This window comes from Tachypleus tridentatus, chromosome 7 (assembly GCF_004210375.1).
Source record: "Tachypleus tridentatus isolate NWPU-2018 chromosome 7, ASM421037v1, whole genome shotgun sequence".
Lineage (NCBI taxonomy): Eukaryota > Metazoa > Arthropoda > Merostomata > Xiphosura > Limulidae > Tachypleus > Tachypleus tridentatus.
Window position 1 is genome coordinate 36,490,286 of NC_134831.1, and position 24,396 is coordinate 36,514,681.

Sequence of the window (24,396 nt, forward strand, 5' to 3'; positions counted from 1 at the left end):
ACTTACTGCATACAAGAAAATATGTTTAACTCTTAACAAGACATTTCTGCTATAGATAATGTTAGTGGAGAGTTAACCTGTTTTTGCATCACAGCACCATATGACATAAATTTTGTGTGACAATACAGAATATCATATGGCAATAATATATAACATCAGACCTTACACGACAACACCATATTACACCATACTTTGCAAAAAAAAAAATACTATATGATTCTAATTTCTCAAAGTATTATAATGATATTAATCAAAATTTCTCTTTTGTTTTGAAGAAGCTCAATTAATTTAATTAATCATCTATGAAAAGGTAAAAACTTAAGTACGTTTAAATATCATTTAAAACACATATATAGCACAAAATTAGGAGTACGTATATATTAAAAACGTAAGTTTAATTAATCTACAAAACAAGTTAACAAACTACACAACTATAAATATCTTTAAAGTTACTTACTACGACTAAAATAATTAGTTCACATTTTTTGATGCTACAATGTAATAAACAGTAAGTATTTTATGTCAATACTGATAAAGTGGTAATGAAAACAATAATTTCAGAATTTAACAATAATAAAAAGTCTTACTTCTATGGAATATATAAATATATACATATAATGCTGATGCACATGGAACTTACTTTGACAACACTGAGAGGTCTTCTAGATAAGTGGTACGCCGTATAGGAAACAAATGTAATTCCCAGGATAAACACACGGTATCTGGTTTAAAGGGTCAAATATAATGCATCGTATCACTTAAATTCGTATTAACATTACAGGTACAAACAACAATTCTTAGCAAAATGCAACAGTGTTGCCAATAATTGATATTTCTTAACAAATCTATTCAAATTTTTCTAACATTAAGCAGTTTTACAATTGCTGAAAATGTTACAATAGTTAATGTTAAAATATCAAATATTATTTGTTGAGAAGGAATGATACATTAATTGCCTTGGAATGTTAATTTAGAATATTTATTGAACAAATTAAAGGTTCTGAAAAAAATATGCAGTTTATGTACCATTCCTTCTCACATGTCTCCAGAGAATTGGAATGCTAGTTATTGATGTGATACAACTCCAAATCTATAATGTTCCTGTTGAAAATGCTGAAAGCTGGTGAAACATCGGAATAATTAATTACAATGTAAAAAAAAATGAAAATAAAAAAATGGCAGTTTGAGAAATTTTATCATCGCAGCTAGGCGTCTCGGTTTTCAATGATTCGCCACTTTTCAGACCTCCTTGTTTGAAATAATTGTAGGGCAATTCACATCAAATCAATTTAAAATACAACCTAAACAAATTTAAATTAGGAAACTCTAGTTTGTTTGTTTTGAATTTCGCGCAAAGTTACACGAGGGCTATCTGCGTTAGCTGTCCCTAATTTAGCAGTGTAAGACTAGAGGGAAGGCACCTAGTCATCACCACCCACCGCCAACTCTTGAGCTACTTTTTTACCAACGAATAGTGGGATTGATCGTAACATTATCACGCTCCCACAGCTGAAAGGGCGAGCATGTTTAGTGTGATGGGGGATTCGAACGCGCGACCCTCGGATTACGAGTCCAGTGCTTTAACCACCTGGCCATGCCGGGCCCACAAGCATAATTAAGACTACTGTGATGCCGGACCTGAGAAAACTATAGATGTCTGAGAAAAGAATATTTTCTCATGCGTAGATTCATATTATTAAGCAACTTTATTAATTTTCGGGTATCTTAATACCCATGGTGATATTTTTCATGAAATCATTCTTACTATTTCCCTAGTCACATTATCTAGTGTAACAATACTCAATGTTATTTGTCCTGAAAATGCGCACTCACCTTACTATATAAATGTGCATGCACGTGCACTTTATTTCAAGGGATGTAAATTTGAAATAGGCCTGGCATGGCCAAGCGCGTAAGGCGTGCGACTCGTAATCCGAGGGTCGCGGCTTCGCGCCCGCGTCGCGTCAAACATGCTCGCCCTCCCAGCCGTGGGGGCGTTATTACATTACGGTCAATCCCACTATTCGTTGGTGAAAGAGTAGCCCAAGAGTTGGCGGTGGTAGGTGATGACTAGCTGCCTTCCCTCTAGTCTTACACTACTAAATTAGGGACGGCTCGGTGCAGTGGGCTAATAACCTACTCACTTAAATACCTGTTGAAGAATCCGCAACCGATTGCGGTCCTATGTTCCTTGATGGAATCTAATAGTGATAACTAACTAACTAAATTTGAAATGGCGGATGTAAATATACTTTAAAGTAAACGTTTTGTACAACAATAAATTAAAATCTTATCAAATGTTAAAAAAATTCTAACTTAAAATCTTAGAATAACATTATACGTTTATTTATTGATAGTACTAAGAACGGTATAGTAGTTGTTTATTGACTAAACTAAAGCAAAAACTTACACAAATCAGTGTTACCTCTATCGAATATAGTTCAAACCTAATAAAGACCTAAGGTGAGTGGACTTAGAGATTTCGATATCTGTTAATAGAATTAATTTACATTATTCTAGAAATCCTATATTTAAAGAAGTACTGTTGCAATAACGAAAGTCATTGTTAAACAAATGTTTTCGCAAGTTTCAAATTTTGTCTGTCCTAAAAATGAACGAGTAACTTACTGTATAAATGGAAATACGCTTCGTTATGGATGCAAATAAATAGATGTAAATAAACTTTAATAGACATTTTATACAAACAACATATTCAAAACTCAATCAAACGTTTTAAAAATAGGTTTAATGTTCGTTCGTAGGATAACCTTATAAGTTTATTTATTGACAGTACCAAAAACTGTCGGCACAGCATGAATAGGTGATTAAGGCACTCGACTTGCAATCCGAGGATCGCGGGTTCGAATCCCTGTTACACCAAACATTCTTGCCTTTCCAGCCGTGGAGGTGTGACGGTCAATCCCGTTATTCGTTGGTAAAAGAGTAGCCCGAGAGTTGGCTGGTGCAGATAGTCCTCAAGTAGCTTTGAGCGAAATTCAAAACAAACCAAAAACTCCGAAGCTTAATGCTAACCGAATTGAGCAAAAACACATACACTGGACTTATAAATTGCGATGTCTATACTTAGAATTATTCTGTATTATTCTAGAAATCCTGTATTTAAACAGGCGTTTTACTATTTTGCTAAAGAATATTTAGTTTTGTTTGTCCTAAAAAGGCGCGCGCACTTTATTTTAATATATGTAAAGAAATGGAGGATGTAACTATACTTTATTAAACATTTTCTACAGCAACATATTAAAATGCATGAAAGATCTTAGAAAGGTCTAGCATTAGGCTGTGAAGTCAACTACTAAGAACGGTAAAGTATAACGCTAACTAAAGCGTTTGTGTGTTTGTGTTTTACTTATAGAAAAGCGACATCGGGCTATCTGCTCAGCCCACCGAGGGGAATCGAACCCCTGATTGTAGCGTTGCAAATCCGGAGACATACCGCTGTACTAGCGGGAGACGTAACAAAAGCCAAAAACTATAGTGTTAGTTTATTTCTATTAAATATACGTACTTAGTAAATGTTTAACTGATATTAGGCCTAAGAGAAATGGACTTAGGGGCCAATCTGTAGATTTCGGTGTCTGCAATTACAGGACATAATAATGTAATAATAAATATTTTTCAAAGTAAGATGAGCGAGGAATTAAAATATTGACTCACTTCATTTACTCACTTCATATTTTCTGTTTTAACATAAGGTATATAAAAGTGTGTTTTGGAACCAAAATTTTATGCAATGAGTTCCAACCCTTGCTCTAAAGCAAAATGTATATCTCTTTACTGAAGTAATGTCTAATCATTTATCGTAAGTGGAAGACAGCTTTAATATAATGCATACGTACAGAGCTCTCGGCCCGGCATGGCCAAGCGTGTTAAGGCGTGCGACTCCTAATCTGAGGGTCGCGAGTTCCCATCCCCGTCGCGCCAAACATGCTCGCCCTTTCAGCCGTGGGGACATTATAATGTGACGATCAATCCCACTATTCGTTGATAAAAAGTAGCCCAAGAGTTGGCGGTGGGTGGTGATGACTAGCTGCCTTCCCTCTAGTCTTACACTGCTAACTTAGGGATGGCTAGCACAGCTAGCCCTCGAGAAGCTTTGTGTGAAATTCAAAAAACAAACAAACAAACAGAGCTATCACGACCTCTATATGAAAGAAGTTATGTATATCGATCTTCTGTTGAAGATATTTATCATTTTCCTTACATATTTCATTAAAATTGCTATGAATGAGTATGGTCCCCCATTCGGACAAAAGTCTACGGATTTACTACACTAAAATAAGGGGGTTCAATTCCCCTTGATCGGCTCAACAAATAGCTCGATGTAACTTTGCTATAAGAAAAGCACACAAACAAACACGCCATGCCCTGTAAAAAACAAATAAAAAATTATGTGGCACAAAAGATGATACACGTCATTCAACTTTGCACATGTTTATCAAGTCGATTACGCTACTTTTGGAAAACATCATTCTAAATACCGCTTAAAAACTTTGCACACTTACACTGGAAAGAAGTTTGTTTATTTTAAAGAGATAAAACAAAATTATGGGAATGTCACAAGTTATAGCATAACTAATGCGCAGAATTTTGTATTACTCCTTTTCTGAGTAAAGTATTTTATATTTATAGCAACACTACTAAGGGTATTTGCTGCCAGTCAGCAGCACCTTATCATCCACCATCCCTGTTAAAGGATTCTAAACACTCTTTATAACGCACACACAGCTTATGTATAGGATATATTTTGTTGTTTCGCACAGACTCGAACGTGGATCGTCTGTTCTAAAATCGAGAGCTCTGAAACATACGGGTTCGGATCCCCGTCACACCAAACATGCTCTCCCTTTCAGCACATATGGGCGTTATAATGTTACAGTTAATTCCGCTATTCGTTGGTAAAAGAGGAGCTCAAGAGTTGGCGGTGAGTGATGATGACTAGCTGCCTTCCCTCTAGTCTTACACTGTTAAATTAGGGACGACTAGCACAGATAGCCCTATATATATTTAACTGTTTTTCATCGATTGTTTGTTTAGATATACGCAATTAAAAACGCTAAAATATTTGTTATAGTACGGAATGAATGTTCCAAACAATGTACACGTTTTACGGCGCGTGACTACAGTATCAAACTGTTACAAGTGGTATTTTATCACACCGCGTGATAACAATTAAATTAAAGTGCATTTTGCACTGTGGTAAAAGGTCAGCTACTCATTTCAAAAGATATCAGGAATAAAGTTATCACTTCGTGATAGTCTGTACTCGTGGCTCTTCGTAATAATAGTTGTTCGTGTTACTTAAGAAGTATTGGATATATATATATATATGCAATGAAGTCGTATAGAACTAGTGAAAACAATCATATATTTGTTAGGACATCTTTCTTTAATGCGTATTAATTCTTTCAATACCTGCTTACTTGTTTGTTTTTTAACTTTGCTCAAAGCTACACGAGGGCTATTTGCGCTAGCCGTCCATAAGTTAAAAGTGTAGAATTAAAAGGGAGGTAGCTAGTCATCACCACTCACCGCCAACTTTTGGGCTACTCTTTTAACAACGAACAGTGGCATTGACCGTCACATAACCATGCCCTCACGGCTGAAAGGGCGAGCATATTTGATGTGACAGGGATTCGAACCCTCGACCTTCATATTACAATACAGCGCCTTAACCGCCTGGCCATGCCGAGCCCTTTCAGTACCTATTAGGCTTTGCAGTAATATGGTAGGTGTTTGTGAAATATCTTAAAAACTGGTTATTGAGTTAACCTTCAAATAAATCAGTTATTCTTACTCTAATGGTGAAATTAGTGGTAGACAATAAGTGAGTCACTATTAACTAAGAACTCAATTTTGTGCTCTACGGTAACAGTATAAGATAAATGTTTATGGAGTCGGACACCAAAACCATGGTAATAAATATGGTTCCTGAAAATAACGAAAATATATTAACTTCAATTAAGATAGCGTAACATGTACATCATTACTATTGTTCAATACAATAATCATCTTTGAAAATAGGTAAAACTAAAAACAAACAAACGGTTTCTTTGTTAATGTGTGAACTTTAATATTTTTAGACTAAGGAATTCAATCGTTCAAAGTACTGTCACACTTAGTTTGACTTCGGAATGCTTTTAAAACAAAAACTTCTGTACTACTAACGCGATACGAGACAAAATATTAGTTTTTTTTCTTTTTTTCAGCAAATGCATTTACTATCTATCTATCTTAGGAAAATAACTTGTAAAAATTGAAAGAATTTCAATCATCGATGAATTTGGTATTAAGATACAGTAACAAAACCTACGCTACAGCTGTTGACTTTCACGCACAGACCTAGCTATAATACTAAAAAAACCTATGTTACACCTCGGTTGATTTTCACGCACGGACATGGTTATAACACTAACGAAACTTACGCTACATCTCTGTTAACTTTCACGGATGGACATAATTTCTTCAGGAACAAAACTCCAATTGGAACCTTAGCGTTGTCCTCTAAAATCATGATAAACTCGAATGGCGTATGCTTATCAAAAACGTTTTATTGAGTAAGTCCTTATTAAATTTCTTTTAAATTAATATCAGCAATAATTTTTTATAAACTATGAATAAGTAAAAAATTCGAGAAAGTCAGTAAGACACAAACTGTTTTACTTATTGAATGAAACCGCGATCAAAACTCCTTGTTTCACTAATTACAGCAATCAAAGACGAGATTTCGCCCACTAAAGTTTCACTACATTTGAGTTAACAGTAATCTACTATTGTTTAATTGGTTTCTTAACTTATAGTTCTTGATATATTCTCCAACGTAAGCGTGTGCACGACTCATGTGATACGATTATCGGTTGCTAAAGAATGAATTGTCACATCTTGCGTAATAACAAGACTGTTTGTTGTGATTTTGGTGTTGCTATGAGCTGATTATTTTGAGGAAGAATATTAAAAAGGAAAAATAATAATGATAGTTTTTAACTAGAACTGGTTTTCAGCTATCACGTGGTGCTGTTACACAGTAAAAAAATAAATATAAAACTTAAATTTCTTCCATTAGCAATTACTTTTTGGATCAGTTATTATTATACAGGATTAGAGACAAGAAGTAAAGAGTAAGTAAGTACAATGTAGTACAATATAAGTACAATATAGTTGTGCTAAGATATGAATCTACAAAAGAAGAAAACACAGTATCACACTGTTCGCTTGTTTTTTGAATTTCGCGCAAAGCTACTCGAGGGCTATCTGTGCTAGCCGTCCCTAATTTTGCAGTGGGCTACTCTTTTACCAATGATATGGGATTGACAGACACTTTATAACGCTCCCACGGTTCAAATGGCGAGTATTTTTGGTGCGACAGGGATTCGAACCCGTGACCCTCAGATTACGAGTCGAACGCCTTAACCCACCTGGCCATGCCGGACCCAGTACCAGGAAAGAAGTATGTTTACAAAAGTTTAAAGAAAGATAAAGTGTTACGGAGATGAATATTAAACTAATAACTGAAAAACTAAAAGAATAAAACCAAGAAAAATATAAAAAATGTGGTTTGCGATAAAAAAAACAACTGTATTCTGTTGAAAATTCATTAGAAATTAGTGATTTTCTCTATATAATTGAGCTCACCGATGGCTTAGCCGTTAGTCTATGTGTTTATAACGTTAAACATTAATACAATTAAATTATTACAGTTACTTTGAACTTGATTTAGAATGTCAACAAATAGTAGTTATTACAATCTATTTCATAACTACAACATTATCTCCTGTGAGTCCATGGTAAAGCTACGGACCTACAACACTAAAATCCGGAATTTGAATCCTCGTGGTGGACAGAATGTAAACAGCTCATTTTGCAGCTTGACGCTAAAACACATAGATAATACCACAAACTTAACACCATGTAATTTCTTCTTAGTATGCAACACAAAATAATTATACATTGTTACTGGTGTTTGTAATAGTTCTAATTTTGCGCAAAGCTAAACGCAGGCTATAGCGTTAGCCATCCCTAATTTAGCAGTAATAGGTTGGGGAGAAGACACTCTTGGGCTGTTCTTTTACCAACAAATAGTGGGATTAAGGATATGGCCCACAGATTGCTAGTAGAATGCCCTAACTAAGCCAGGCCTATGTGTTTTTATATTTTCTGACACTCAAGATCGTTGGTTATAATATTTCATGTTAATATTAGTTATATAGTCTGAAATTGCTTGTTTCATACGAATGCTTGATTTTTTATCCAAGTTGAAAAACACTAATTTTGAAACATATAAGCATTTAATTACAAGTCCTTTCTTTTTATTTGCAATAACTCTCAGTAAAATCAACCCTTTCACTGACAATAAAAAGCGGTTCTGTAGGTACTTCACTACCAACATGTTTCAAAATACTGAATCTGTAAGAAACAGTTAAGAAAATAAATGATATATCATTGTGTAAGAGAAGATCAAATACCCGTCAACTGACGAGGAAAAATTAACTAAAACAATGTAAGTTTAACAGCAATCATATATTTCAAAGTAATAATTGAATATAAAATTTATCTCAAAATTTTTAAATTATAGCAATGTGTTTTTCAAAAATAAATGTTTTGCGGCTATTCTGTTATATTTGTTTGTTTTTGGAATTTCGCACAAAGCTACTCAAGGGCTATCTCTTGCTAGCCGTCCCTAATTTAGTAGTGTAAGACTAGAGGGAAAGCAGCTAGTCATCACCACCCACCGCCAACTCTTGGGCTACTCCCCTTTACCAACGAATAATGGGATTGACTGTCACATTATAACGCCCCCCACGGCTGAAAGGGCGAGCATGTTTAGTGCGACGGGGATTCGAACCCGCGACCCTCAGATTACGAGTCGTACGCCTTAACACGCTTGGCCATGTCGAGCCGCGGCTATTCTACCCTGATTTACTGACCATAAGAAAGTCAGGGTTGTGTGAGAAACAGTCCAGCAATATTCATACTTTGACCTTGAATATCTTTAGAATATTCAACATTGTCTGAAATATCAATCTGACAAGACTGTTTGAGATTGAATCAACAGAATGTATAAAATAGAAGTAGGGTTAGTTCAGTTTGACTCCCTAAGGAACGTCTCAACAGTTCATCATGTTTACATACAAATTTTAGTTGCGATTGACCCAATAGGTCTTTATACAGACAGATACTGATAAAATAATGTAAGATATTAAGGGATCGTAGCACAATTTAAAAAAAAAGCAGTCAAATATTTAATTGTAAATGGTTTTAGCATTGCCAATTTTGTCTTTCTTCTACAGGACAGATGTATCCGATCAGAACTTTTACAAAATAAACCTTTCCTTGTCCTCAACGTTTACTTTATTACAGTTTGGTGTTATACCACAAATTTGTTTCATGTTGAGGAAAGTTATTTCTAATTTGAACTTTTTTTTATAAATCTTTTGTTTTCATCACCCGCCCCATCCCCCCAAAACACATATAGAAGACTTACGGGTGGGTGTTTTTATATTAATGTTAACCACCCTTACCCACCTCACAGTATATTTTACGGAAAAGGTTTTTCCGTTTTACATAACAGTTTTTTCTCCATAAAATCTTTCAAAGTTTGTCTTTGTTACATCTTCACTGGCTTCAATGTACAGAGAAAGTGTTCCAGATTTGACGTTCTCGACAGAATTTTCACCATCTTTAACTTAGATTATATGCTAGATGAAAAAAATATACGGAAGTTGCTTTTTTTTCACAGAATTTTGTTTATTTTTTTATATTTTGCACTACTTCTGCTGGAACCCCTCAGAAAATTTTCATAAAATCCATTTCGTTTTATCACAAACTTAAAGTTTTGATATTTTTTGATAATTTTGACAATCGTTTATTTTAATTTCCTTCTGCTAGAACTATCTACCGTGTTTCTCTGAAAATAAGACAGGGCTTATATTAATTTTCACTCCAAAATATGACACTAGGGCTTATTTTCGGGGGATGTCTTATTTTGATATATTAAAAAAATGAAGTTACAAAGTAAAACTATTAAACTAACCATTTAAAATAAACTATTATTAAACTATTAAACTAACTGATTAATACTTAAACAAACTAATTAACTAACTATTAAACTAATTAATAAATTAATTTTTTTTATTTCTTTCCTCTTCCTGCCACTCTTAACTAGGGCTTATTTTAAGGGTAGGGCTTATATTAAAACTATCCCCAAAAATCACACTAGGTCTTATTTTATGGGTAGGTCTTATTATCGGAGAAACACGGTATATTGTTATTACAGCTCTTAGCTACACAATACACTACCTGCGTTCTGTCAATGGAAGATAATCGAACCTTTGATTTCAACAGGGGAGCTTCTACAAAAAAGATACCATCGATTTGGTCATTTTTTAAACTAAGAATGAATTATTTCATTGGAAATCCCAAAGCGCAAGTCTCAATTTTCTTAGTATAATTTTGATGGATTTTTAATTTTGCGTTTATTTTGCAAAAATGACAAAGTTAATATAGGCTTTTCAAAAAAAAAACGTTTATGTGTCGTCAGAACCTCTAAAATTAAGTTATTTTATGTCCTTATGCTGATCACATTTTACGTTTCAAAAATTACTTTTTTGTTCAACAAAAATTCCTAAGATTTATCGATATTTTGATCAAAATGTTGTCTACCATCTTTAATTTTAACTTTAATTGGATCTGATTGCGACTTTTAATAAAAGAAAAATCAGTTTCAATCATTGTACTCTCAAACCTTCAGCAATAGTGTTTTTATTCGAATTTTAACCACCTTCAGTACTACTTTTATGCTGCATAAAACGTTACCCTAATTTAAAAGTTTATTTAAAATATTAAATCTTTCATCAACATTTCTATTTTATTTTACCAACATTTTGTGATTCTACATCTTGAATCGATTCTAGGAAAACATATAAGTGCAATTATGGGTTTTAAAAAATAATTAATTTTCTTTATTAAACTTTCAAGATTTAAGTCTTTGTGTTTTTATAAAAATATGGATCAGTTTTTTTCTTTTCTTCTGTAAGAAAAGAAATAGACCCTTGTTTCGTAGGTTCAATAAACACTTTTTCATAATAACTTCCACGGTTAAAGTCTGATCGTTTTTCTTCATATTTGGGAAAGTTAATTTTTTTTACAGAAAAATACAATCGATTGGGACTTTAATAATTTGTCCAATTAAACTCCAAAGCCTTTGTACGCAGTACATTTTGAATTTTTTTTTGTTCAAAAAATAATTCCATATTTATTTACGAAATTCAATAATAGGCGGCGTTGTTACTATTAATTTATTCTTGTAAATCATTCAACCGAAAAGTTGTATTAAATATTGAAAATTAAATTTGAGGCTCATTCTATCATTCACTCACCATCCCTCACCAGTAACCATGTCAAATCGAGAGAATAAGATGAAACAACATATAATGATAAAGTATATATGATATTTATTGTGTTTTGTTATTGTTTTTGCTCATACATTGATGCTATATTTGCATCAACGTGTAGTGACTGTAAGGTCACTTACATCGGCAAAAAGAAAAGGTTACATTGAGAAACTAGTCTGGGAATATTTGGTACTGACCAATAGGAATTACTTAAACACAGCAATTCAGCTATTACTTCATATGCTGAAACCCCACGTCACAATATTTCATTTAGTGGTTTCTTCATTATCATTACAGGTTCTTCACATCTTAAACTTTGCATTAAAGAAAATTTTCCATTATTTACAAACAACCTTAGACCTAAAGTTATTATAATTATCTCTATTTGACACCCAGGCGATATTAGTATGACGTAAAATTTGAGGTCATGTGTACTTTGGGATGTTGTTACTTTCGTTACATATTTCATAACACGTACACTTCCTTTCTCTTACCCCTTAACTGAATATTTCAAATAAATGGGTTATTGATGTTAATTAAAATAAAATAATTATAGTAAAAAAATTAGCTTTAATTAAGAGTTAATCAAATAGTCTTGTGTTATTAATCTTTAACCAAATTTTTAATTGTAAAATATCTTAAATTAACAATACTATGTAACACAAATTTTGTTCCTGGATAGTATGTGTTATTTCTTAATCGCTTATGTTGTAAAAGTACAGATAATGGCCATTATTTCCTTCAAACTTTGCTTTTGTGACCTGGATAATGAAATTAGCATATTTTCTATGTTTGCACATTTTCATTTACATAAGGTCTGAATAAAACAACATATGAATCAAGATTTACATGTATTTATACTAAAGTTATACAAAAATGTTTAGAAGTAAGTAGTTTCTCGAGATTTGCGACTGTAATGTAAATCACTTTCACGTAACAGACCCCAAATATAGTCTCCCATCATGTTTTCGTTATACGCTACTTGGTAGCGGCGTTCAAAGTCCAGTATATATTAGTGGAAGTGGAGTATGCTCCCATGTTCTCCTTGAATTTATCAAGATGAGCATCAAGGATGTAGACTTTGAGGAACATCTTGCAGCCCATTTTGCCATAGTTCTGCACCAGAGCCTCAACCAGTTCCACATAATTTTCGGCCTTGTGATTGCCCAGTTAATGACTCGGTGAAGTGGAGAGCGGGCCGCAGGGTATTTATTCCCCGCTGATTTCTCCAACACGTTCCCTTGGTTATGGTTTCGCTAGATAGTAGATAGGGACAGTGAGAATCTCGTTAATCCATTCCCGAACCGTTGCGACAAAGCTGCTCCAAGCTTTTTTTCCTTCCTACTGAGCTTGTTGGAGAATTCTGTGCACTCCAGGATCTTCTTTATTTGTGGTCCAGTGAAGACACCAGCTTTGAACTTTGCCTCAGACAGCTTAGGGAAGAAGTCTCGAAGGTATTTGAAGGCTGCAGACTCCTTACGAAGATCTGTGACAAATTGTTTCATAAGACCCAATTTTGTGTGCAATAGTGGGAACAACACCTTCTGGAGGTCCACTAGTGGCTCACACTTGACATTGTGTCTCCCCATAGAGAACTCGGTCCGTTGTGGCCAGTGCTTCCTGTTATAGTGCACTGTGGTGTCCCTGCTGTCCCAAAGGCAAAGATAACAGGGAAACTTGGTAAAGCCTCCTTGAAGACCCATCAAGAATGCCACCATTTTAAAGTGTCCGATAACCTTCCAGCCATAGTCATCATACTTCAAGGCTTCTAGCAAGGTTTTGACGCTGTTGTATTCCTCTTCGAGGTGCACCGAATGAGCCAGGGAAAGAGACGGATACTTATTCCCGTTATGGAGCAGCACAGCTTTGAGGCTTTTGGATGAGCTCTCAATAAAGAGGTGCCATTCGTTCGGGTTACAGGTAATTCTATTTGCCTCTCACAGACTGGATACATTGTGGCGGAAGCAGAGCTCATCTTGACGAATAAAGAAGCTTCAAAATTGTCGGTGACGCTTTCTCTGACTTACGACTTGCACACTTTCATCTAACAAATCCCACTCCTTGAGTCTAGATGTCAAGAGCTCGGCACTTGACTCTGTTAGACCAAGATCTCTGAGCAAGTCATTCAGGTTTCTTTGGTTGGGGTAGTATGGGTTTCTCTCACCAGCTGCACCTCTGAAATTGTAAGCTGGATCTTCAACGTCTACCTCCTCTTCTGATTTGCTGCTCTCTTCTGAGAATGGCTGTTTTCTCTCTTAATTCTTGTAAGTTCGAAAAAATTCTCTATCAGCTACTCAGCACTGAATCAACCTGGAATGTTCTGGAAAATGGGTAAATTTGAAAATTTAATTTCCCATGTCACAAAAGCAAAGTTGGAAGAGAAAATTTTTTTTTTTCCATTTACTTTAAGCATAAACAATTGGGAAATAACACTTTCTGCCCATGAAAAAGAAAAATTAAAATCATTTGTTACATAGTGCAATAGATACAAGTCAGGTATTTATTCTAGTTCACATAATAATTTTTGTTAACCATAAACTGTTGTTGTTACTTGTAATTCAGCAAGAACTACACAAAGGGCTACCTGTGCTCTGCCCACCACGGGTATCTAAACTCGATATATAGTAACGTAAGTCTGTATACTTGCCACTGTGCCACTGGGAGGCACATGAAACTAATGTTATAGATGTCGCTTAATAAGCCCTGATATCGGTACCGGATATGACAGAAGCTTCGTTACACATTGTAACTTAGTTTTCTTTGCTTTACTCACATGTTCTTCGAATTACTACAACAGTAGTTAACAAGTGTAATTATGATGTTATTTTCAAATTATTCTAAGGTAAAATAAGTGAATTCCGAAACGTTCGATGTAAGTAAAAATGCTTTTCATCTTATCAACCGTCTTTATCTTTACTATTAAACTTCGTTTTTGTTAACATGAACCATATGCCAAAATGAATACATTAAGGTAAAATACGTGAATTCTGAAACGTTCGATGTAAGTAAAAATGCTTTTCATCTTATCAACCGTTTTCACCTTTATTATTAGAGTGTCGAACTAGGGATCTGTAGCATATTAGTTTTTACGTTCCCTTACTGCAAATAATAATAATATATCGTGCTCCGCAGTTTGGGACGTAGATGCGTTAAAAGGGTGATCGTCAAATTCCATTATTCGGTCAGACAAAAGTAATTCAAGAGTTGGCGGTAAGTGCTAATGACTTCTTCTTTTTCTCTAACACATAGGTCCGGCATGGCCAGATGGGTTAAGGCGTGCGACTCTTAATCTGAGGGTTGCGGGTTGAATCCCCGTCGCACCAAACATGCTCGCCTTTTCAGCCGTGGGGGCGTTATAATGTTTCGGTCAATTCCACTATTCGTTGGTAAAAGAGTAGCCCAAGAGTTGGCGGTGGGTGGTAATGGCTAGCTGCCTTCCCTCTTGTCTTACGCTGCTTAGGGACGGCTAGAGCAGATAGCCCTCGAGTAGCTTTGCGCGAAATTAAAAAAACAAACAAAGAACAAACACATCTCTAACTCATTATATCAAAATTAAAATTAAAGACGGCTGGTGCAAATGCTTTTGAATAATTTTACACGGAAACAAACAATTTAGGTAAACATAACATGACGAGTCAGGATAAAAAATTGTCACGTTGGATAAGGTTCAAAATTATGTGTAAAATAAACTTATAACAAGTAAGTAATTTTCACGAAAAACAACAACAAATGGAAAAGCAGATGAATCAGAAATAAACAATTATAACAACAGTAAATGTTATTCAAACTGTAACAAAGTAAATTAAATTCATTATTTCACGGCCTTGCAGTTACAATTCAGTTTATTTGTGGAGAATGCAGCACAAAGTTAAACAATGAGCAATCTGTGATCTATCCACCACGGGTATTGAAACCCGTTTACTAGTCCAGGGGCGATACTCTTCAGAACTGTATACACTAGTAAAAATAACTTTATCCCAGAAAAAATAAATAAATTATGAAAATGTTCTCCCTTTCTCTAGCGAGTATCTCCATCACATTGCCCATGCATGTAGTTAACTTATGAAAAAAAACCTCTTCCGTTAAGAGCGATGTTACGCAAGTCTCAGTATATACATATTTATCTACTGTTATAAGGCGCAGATAGCCTATTTTCTCTGCGCCATAAAACACCAAACCAACCGACTATTGTCATAAAAAACCTCGCTAAGCAATACACTACTGTTCGAGACGTGCTCGGTTTTCTCGTATATTTCTCATTAGAAGAATGCTTTCTTACTATTAACCTGACTTTACTCTTCAAGAGTTATGGATGTGTTGGAGCTCATTCAAACGTGACACTCGTTCAAGAAGTTGGAGACAAAATCCTGATTTATGAGAAAGTGGAACTACATCCATTCTCTTAATCCACGTTTTTATGTATGTTCATAAATCAATGTTTATATATTTGACTACACCTAGTCATACTTTATACTTGTGTGCATGTCAGAGTGATATCGATGTAACCCAATTTTGTATATAACACTGTTCCTATGTCATAATATAATGCTTGTTTCTGGAACAACCGCTATATGTAAACATATACCCGTGTGTCTCGTATAGGAAACTGTAAACCTACGCTTATGGGTGTGTATGTATAAAGTAACAGTTTTAGCGTCTTTAATGAAATTTTAATTTGGAAGTACATTTAGCTCGACCTTTTTGTTCTACTGACGACATATACAGTGTAGTTAAGTAACGTATAAACATTTTTATTAACTCAAGTTCTGGATAAAAATAACACAAAAAACATGGATTTTGTTCTGGTCTGAATATTCATTGTCAATGAAAATTCGTAACTTCTAAAATGTAATGAACAGTCCATTGTTCCTGCTTTTTGAGAAAAGTTTGAGAAAATTCAGGCTCTCTAGCAGTCATATATTAACTATGGGGAGCTGGGACGGGGAATGCCGACTGAAAATTACGGAAGTTGCTTAACTTAATGACATGAGTATCGTTTGTTTTTTTTAATTTCACACAAAGCTACTCGAGGGCTATCTGTGCTAGCCGTCCCTAATTTAGCAGTGTAAGACTAGAGGGAAGGCAGCTAGTCATCACCACCCACGCCAACTCTTGGGCTACTCTTTTACCAACGAATAGTGGGATTGGCCGTCACATTATAACGCTCCCACGGCTGAAAGGACGAGCATGTTTGGCGCGACTGGGATGCGATCCCGCGACCCGCAGATTACGAGTCGCACGCCTTCACGCGCTTGGCCATGCCGGGCCAACATGAGTATTATAAGTAATAATAATTTTAGCTGACGCAAAAAGTGTCTAGTGCAATAATGATATTAGTTGGGCCAAGGAATGTCTATTGCAATAATAACACTATCTGACCAAGCGAATTTCTATTTCCATAATAATATTAGCTGGGCCAGGAAGTGTTAGGTGCAATAATAGTATTAGTGAAATTATAATATCAACTAGGCCAGGAAATATTAGGTGCAATAATAGTATTTGTTTCTTTATGCAGTGTCAGGAGCAATAATAATATTAGCTGGTACAGAAGGATTCTAGTGTAATAATAATATTAGGTAGGCCAGAAAGTGTCTAGTGCAATAATAATACTAGCTGTGCCAGAAAGTGTCTGGTGCAGTAATAATACTAGTTGTGTCAGAAAGTGCCTAGTACAATAATAATACTAGTTGTGCCAGAAAGTGTCTAGTACAATAATAATGCTAGTTGTGCCAGAAAGTGTTTAGTGCAATAATAATGCTAGTTATGCCAGAAAGTGTCAAGTGCAATAATAACACTAGTTGTGCCAGAAAGTGTCTATTGCAATAATAATGCTAGTTGTGCCAGAAAGTGTCTGGTGCAATAATAATACTAGTTGTGCCAGAAAGTGTTTAGTGCAAAAATAATACGAGCTGGCACAGGAATTTCTAGTTTAATAATAATAATAACTAGTTCAGGTTCGTTTGGACACTGTTTGTCATTTTGTTGATAGAGTGACCATCGAAAATTGGTCAGTTTATGGAAGAGTAAAATAGTCAGTCATACACTTAGACTACAAAAATCTGTTGAAATTGGGTGTTTAGAATTTACAAGACGAGGATATCCTTTGTACTTAATGCTAACAAATTAATATGGGTCTGATAGGGAGATCAAGGTCACCCACAAAGAAACATGCAACAAGTCGTATCCCATCAATGTTAAGCAAAGTGCGGTGTCTTATAACAGAGGGGAATCCACGAACACAAGTGTCAGCCATAAAATCTGTCCACGTACTCTGAGCACCATTACGCAGCATATTCAAAATTAGCGAAATCCATTGATTAATAACTTAATGTCTTTATTAAGTTTCTTGGAACTTTTGCTGATCTAGGTGAATTTATTACAGCATTGTAGCTTTAATAAACGAACTTCAACTGCTCGTTACAAACAAAGGACCCACTAGTTTGAACTATTGGGTTGAGGAATAATTCGTGAGCGTTTTTTAAGTTAAAAAAATATATTCATAAATGAAACGCTTGTGCAAAATATTTCATGTCATTTGGTAGATAATTTTTTGCTCTAATAGATGGTGTGTTTGATTTTCATATGTCTTTAATTTTTGTTTTTATTTTCAGCTCATTAAATGGAATGTCAAGTGGACAAAATCGAGCATTTTCGACACCATCTGCTTTTCGCATTTAATTTCTTGCAATTTCGTTTAAAACAATGCATACTATATACCTAGGTATTACATGAAATAAAGTATCATAATAAATGTTTTGGGTGTAATGTGTTCATGTATTGAAGTATTGTATAGTCTTGCATGTAATGCTTGAATGAAATTATTTAAAAACGCTCACGAATTATTCCTCAACCTAATATATCAAATCAATGATTTAGTGTCTCAAGTAATAATCTGCGTTACTAATAACTATTTTACTCTAGGCAGTATGACTCAAAACTATGGAAAAAAAATGGTGGCTAATACCCAACTATAATTCCACATTTCAGAGAGCAGTGAGGGTCATAATAGATTTGTCTGTTTTTTTTTAATTTCGCACAAAGCTACACCAGGGATATCTACATTAGCCGTTCCTAATTTAGCAGTGTAAGTCTCGAGGGAAGGCAGATTGTCATTACCACTCACCGCCAACCCTTTACTAACAAATAGTGGAATTGGTCAAAAAATAATAACGCCCCCATGGCTGAAAGGACGAGCACGTTTGATGTGAAGGGTTAACAGAAGAAAATTCTGCAAATACTATTCTTAAGTCTGTCAGATACCCAAAGATTAAACAACAAAAATCGGAGACTTATTTCAACATTTTACTTTAGATACGATAATATAGAATAAAAAAAAAAACACGAGAAACACTTGCCTTATTGTTATTTACTTTCACTAAGTGGAAAGTCTTTAAACCTAACGTCTTTTTACATATTCATTAATAATAAATATTGTTTTTTTCCCATTGGGCTTTTAGATTCACACATTTTCCTGTAAACATATTTTGTGTTCCCATTAAGAATTCTGATTTTTCTACTATTATGGGCCCGGCAAGGCCAGGTGGGTTAAGACATTCGACTCTTAATCTGAGGGTTGCGGGTTAAGAATGCTATTAATTAAGGTAGTGCTGTGTTAAGAAACTTATTTATTAACATAAAATAATGTTTAGGTGGTGCAGTGGGCTAACAACCTACTCACTTAAATACCTGTTGAAGAATCCGCAAGCGATTGCGGCCCTATGTTCCTAGATGGAATCTAATGGTGAATGAATGAATGAATGAATGTTTAGGTACATCAAGGGACCTATTAGTCTATCTCGGCTATTCCATCCTCTAAATTAAGCTATTCATTCGTATAATTATTAAGCTTTCACTTAAATGTACTGCTTTTACAACATAGGAAGGCAACCTATTCCAGAATTAAGGAGGTTATTTATTACAGTGATGACAGTGCGTTAAGAAGATTATTTGTTAAGGTAATGCTACTGTGTTAAGAAGGGTATTTACAAAGGTGGTGTTACTCTTTGAAGAAGGCTATTTACCACCTTCAAAACAAAGAAAGCAAACCCTTTCTAGATTTTAAAAGAATATTTATAAAGATGGTATCACTGTGTTAAGAATGCTATCTACCAAAGTGGTATCACTGTATTAAAAAGGTTATTTACCAAGGTGGTGCCACATTATTAAGAAGATTATATTTGAAGGTTGTCACTTGGTGTTTAGGTTACTTATGAAAGTGTAATTATTGTGTTGGCCCCCATCATGGCCAGGTGGGTTAAGGCGTTCTACTCTTAATCTGAGGGTTGCGGGTTCGAATCCCCGTCGCACCAAACATGCTCGCCCTTTCAGCCGTGGGGGCGTTATAATGTGACGGTCAATCCCACTATTCGTTGGTAAAAGAGTAGCCCAAGAGTTGGCGGTGGGTGGTGATGACTAGCTGCCTTCCCTCTAGTCTTATACTGCTAAATTAGGGATGGCTAGCGCAGATAGCCCTCGAGTAGCTTTGTGCGAAATTAAAAAAAAACTATACTATTATTTTTTGGTTCTCCGTCTCTTCTATTATATACATGTATATATATCTAGGTGTTTTCCACAGTCTTTCCTAGTTATTGTTCACTTATGCATAACAACGAATTTTTGCTATTAGCTTTTCTGATTATCCATCGCTTCTATACACATATTGAGTTTTGTGATTATATATTTTCATTCTCCTACTCATCTTAATAATTAAAGAATTCTTCCCGCTATTCTTCCTGTTTCTCGCTTCATCTGGAGGTTTTTTAAACTACGTTTTCTGTAAACATATCCAGTGTTTCTTGTTGAACTCACTTTTTAAGGCATAAAAACCACACTTTTAGTTATCCCTTAATCTTTCTCTACATACATTCTACTGACAACTAAAACTCCATTTACATTTAAAAGTTTGTTAGAATCGCCTGTGTTTGCAATAGATTCGTGCTTGTCAATCACAAAGAAATATTCCCTGGCTTAAAATCAGTATACTTTACTTGTTAGTCGTAAGAGGAATAAACCCTAGTGGAGAACCAGTACGTTATTATAAGTTCCTCACAAAAAGAAGAATCTCTGGCGTAGAATCAAAAGGTTTTAATTTTTATTAAGACAGAAAAGAATTTCTGGCGTAAATTCAGTAGGTGTTTATCTGATAGTTACGAAAAGAGTTCTTGGGGTAAAAATCAATAAATATTTACTGGTTATTAACACGAGGAAGGATATCTGGAGTAGATGAAAGAGATATTTATATGTTAGCTGTACCTCCCCCTCAGTGGCACATTGGCATGTCTGCAGATTTACACAGCTAGAAACCGGGTTTCGATACTCGTGGTAGTTAGAGCACAGATAGCCCATTGTGCAGCTTTGAGCTTAATTCTAATCAAACAAACGAATATGTCAGTTATAAAAAGAATTCTTTAAGTAGATCAATGAACATTTACTGGCTATTAACACTGATTGGCGTAAAATGAATATATTTTTGTTCGTTATTAAAACTGGGAACAACAGAGTAGACGACAGCTAAAACATGTTACGTTATTAATAGCTCAACAGAACTACAATTGCCTAAGTAACTTCATTTCAAACATTTCATTAAACAAATTTCTCGTCTTGAAGTATTCTGACTGACAGGACGATTTAATAATCCACAGCAACGTGTTTTGAAAACTGAGCAGGCAATCACGGCTGGGAAGCTATAGCGAAACAAAGTGTAAAGTTTTAATATTTTCGAGAGAATAGTTTGTTCCCTCGGTAATGGAATTTCTAATTATATGGACTGTTTCAGAATGTTCCTTGATTGTATTTAACTAGGCACTACTATTAGAGATAATAAAAAAATGTTCAAGCATTTTTGGTTTTTCACTACCAAAATGAAATTCCAGTTTACAGGAATATATGAAATGGTTCAGGCTATAAGAGAATTATAAAGTTTTCCTTTAATTTTTGCAGATCTTACTAAATCTGATCATGAAGATAAGCTCTTAATGGAAACTTAAGGTTTCGCACCTATAACAATTTCCCAACAGTAGAACTTTGAGGTGAAAATACATATAATGTAACTGTTTATTTCATACCACGGTAGAACCTTGAGATTGAAATATAAATAACTATGTATTTAACCAATACAACATATAAAACAGTATACTCTCGTGCCAAAACCAATTTCCAAACACTATAGCTTTAAGGTGGAAGTACAAATATGAATATAAATAACTATTTATTTAACCCAACAGTAAATTCTCGCGCCTAAACATATTTTCCAACACTGGAATGTTAAAGAAGAAACATATGTGTGTGTGTGTATTTATTTTATATAATAGCTCAGCTGCTCATAGAATCTCTCATTCCAGGTTTTTAGGAATTTTTCTTTGAAAGTCTAGGCTAGAGTAGGTAATTTCGAAAATTGTCAGACAGATAGTTTAGACTCCATTGTAAATGACTATAGTTTTCATATATATATATAAACGTTTATAACAAGAATATTTGTTATAAAGCCACTTATAGTTTAAACTATTGAAAGAACTGGGCTAGGAGCGGGTAGAATAAAGTGGATAACTGGTAGATTCCCCCCTTCCCGAAAATTAGGAGAAACGTAATAATAAATAGGGTGAAAGATTCAGTAGTGATAACTAGTAATAGTAAGTCAGTATAGGCTTCGTGTTCGGTTCCTTTTGGAGCTCTCTTCAGTCTAAAGCTAGATGTTACGTAACAACAGTTTTAAAAAATACTGTGTCAAATGCACGTAAACAAGTAACAGTTCAGACATAAAATGAAGAGACGAACGGTTCAAATGTTATAGAAGTTACGTAAAGTGAAAGATCACTGAAAACCGAATAACTTGACAGGTGATAAACATGTTACCTTTTAATTTTTCATCAGTTTCATTATCAATCACCTAAATCTCAATGTTCTCTAAAGTGTTCATCTTAAATAGTTCAAAACTAATTGTTTTTACAGTATTTTTCTAATCAACCAAACCTAATTGTTTTTCTAATCAACAAAATCTAATTGTTTTTACAGTGTTTATTTTAATCAATCAAATGTAATTGTTTTTTACAATATTTTCTACGATCAATCAAAACTCACTGAACCTTATTTTTGCATGTCTGAGCAAACACACCCAAGCAGAACGAAAACTGAAAAGATTAATTTCAGTTATTGGTTGAGCCTCTCTATTACTACCCGATATACTTTTCATTAGCAATATTGTAAATTTTCGTAATTATCAAATGGTGGAAGAAACGTTTAGAAGCATACAGAAAAAACTTGCTTTAGTAGTTTACTAGTTTCTTACTCTATCATTATTACATCTTCCCAACAAATACTGTTTAATATTACTCATCATAGTTGAGGTTCCTATAATTTTTTTTTTTACTAATACCCTCTCAAATATTCCACGTGAATTTTGCCCTATTCCAATGTAATATTATGATCGAACTTCGTATACTTTATTTTCTTTGTGTTCTTTGTGTATTTGGAGTTCTGCCGAATGTTTTTCACTGGGTATATTTTATATACGTAATAAAATCTTTGTTACTCTTTAGAGGCTGCGGTATTTCAGTTTTTTCTTGTTTCTGTAGCTTATGTTAGCTCTAGGCCTTTCAGAAAATCCTCGTCTTTACCCCTGTCGAATGAAATAAGATATTTATTTTGATGAACTTAATGTTTTAGTAGCTTCTGAGAAAAAAGTAAGCTAACTTTGTAGATTACAACTAACAAGTTACTCAAACGCAGAAGCTACGTTGAACCTACCTTTTCTCTCAATTTAGATACTGGTGGTGGACAAAACACAGATAATCCATTCAGTAGCTTTTCATTTAACAATACACACATCTTAATATCTTCCTTAATCGAATCAGCCAAATCATTTGTGTTTACATAGCCCTTATTTTCTAGACTCTTGTGTGCATCATTAGAACGTGACCTTAAGAAAACAGAAAGGTTCTAAACTACCACTTCATCTTTAGACTTGTAAATGTATTAGTGATACATGCAGAAATAACTGTGTTCGCCAGTAAACACGAATAAATATCACTGAATTCGTGCTAAGAATGAGAGTTAATGGTTATCAAACTATGAAACCTAAATGTCTTGAAAATGGTGGTAGTAAAAATAAAATATACCATAAAACGTACGATATCATCAATAATCTCTGATAAGACAACAGTCATAAGGTCACTTGATAAGGTTATAGGTCACTTGATAAGACAGTTAGTAATCATAAGGTTATATGTCACTTGATAAGGTTATAGGTCACTTGATAAGACAGTTAGTAATCATAAGGTTATAGGTCATTTGATAAGACAGTAATCATAAGGTTATAGGTCGCCTTAAACACACTTTTTGTATAGCTATTACTGTTATTTTTTCACGATAGTTTTAAAAGATGCTGTAAGTTACTTAGCAGTGTCTACGTCAGCGGTTTTTACACCTACTTTTCAGAGATCATGGTGTGTTTAACATGTTTTCTTTAGCTCTTCTGATTTTCCAAACACGGGTATTTCGGCTTAGTAATTGTTAATTCGCTGTTTGATCTTATAATCTTCAAATGTATTTTACTTTCAAAATACATTTTGATCCTCTATAGTACTTTGAAATATTACGATAAAGCAGACGACAGCTACGACACAAGGCTACGAGAAAGTTCTTTAACAAGCTTGCCAGCCAGCGTCCGTAAATTTTCTACAAAGACCTCCGTTGGATAGAAAATCTCATTAGGCAAAGGTAAAATATGCGACGAAAGGAAACTTAGTCTCGAACAACTCGTCGTTTTTGGTAAACGAACATTTTGAATTCCCCATTCACCAGCACCCCACTGTGCTGTTGGTAATATTTTACACTGCCATCTAGCGTTTGGTTCCCGTTATGATGCAGAAGAAGTCTGATCGTTGGCGTGCTTTCTTTACTAAAGTGTTGTTTTGTGGCTATATACAATCTGTGCGTTGACTTTGTTATTATTACAGCCTGTCTTTAGTGCTCAATGTAAAAGAAACTGGCA

General features: G+C 34.5%; 1 protein-coding gene across 2 annotated transcripts in view; it reads right to left on the minus strand.

Moving 5' to 3' along the window:
* Nucleotides 1-24,396, minus strand: part of LOC143255441 (glucose-6-phosphate exchanger SLC37A2-like) — a 96,183-nt gene that overhangs the window by 39,674 nt on the left and 32,113 nt on the right. Inside the window, exons 1-2 of one of the 2 annotated variants that reach the window (XM_076511111.1) lie at nt 6,444-6,797; nt 641-722 (exon numbers count right to left, since the gene is read on the minus strand). In XM_076511111.1, the coding sequence (XP_076367226.1) occupies nt 641-722; nt 6,444-6,532 (171 nt within the window). In that variant the 5' untranslated portion in view covers nt 6,533-6,797. Of the gene's footprint in view, nt 1-640; nt 723-6,443; nt 6,798-24,396 lie in introns of those variants that run through there. The other variant, XM_076511112.1, reaches the window with a different exon arrangement.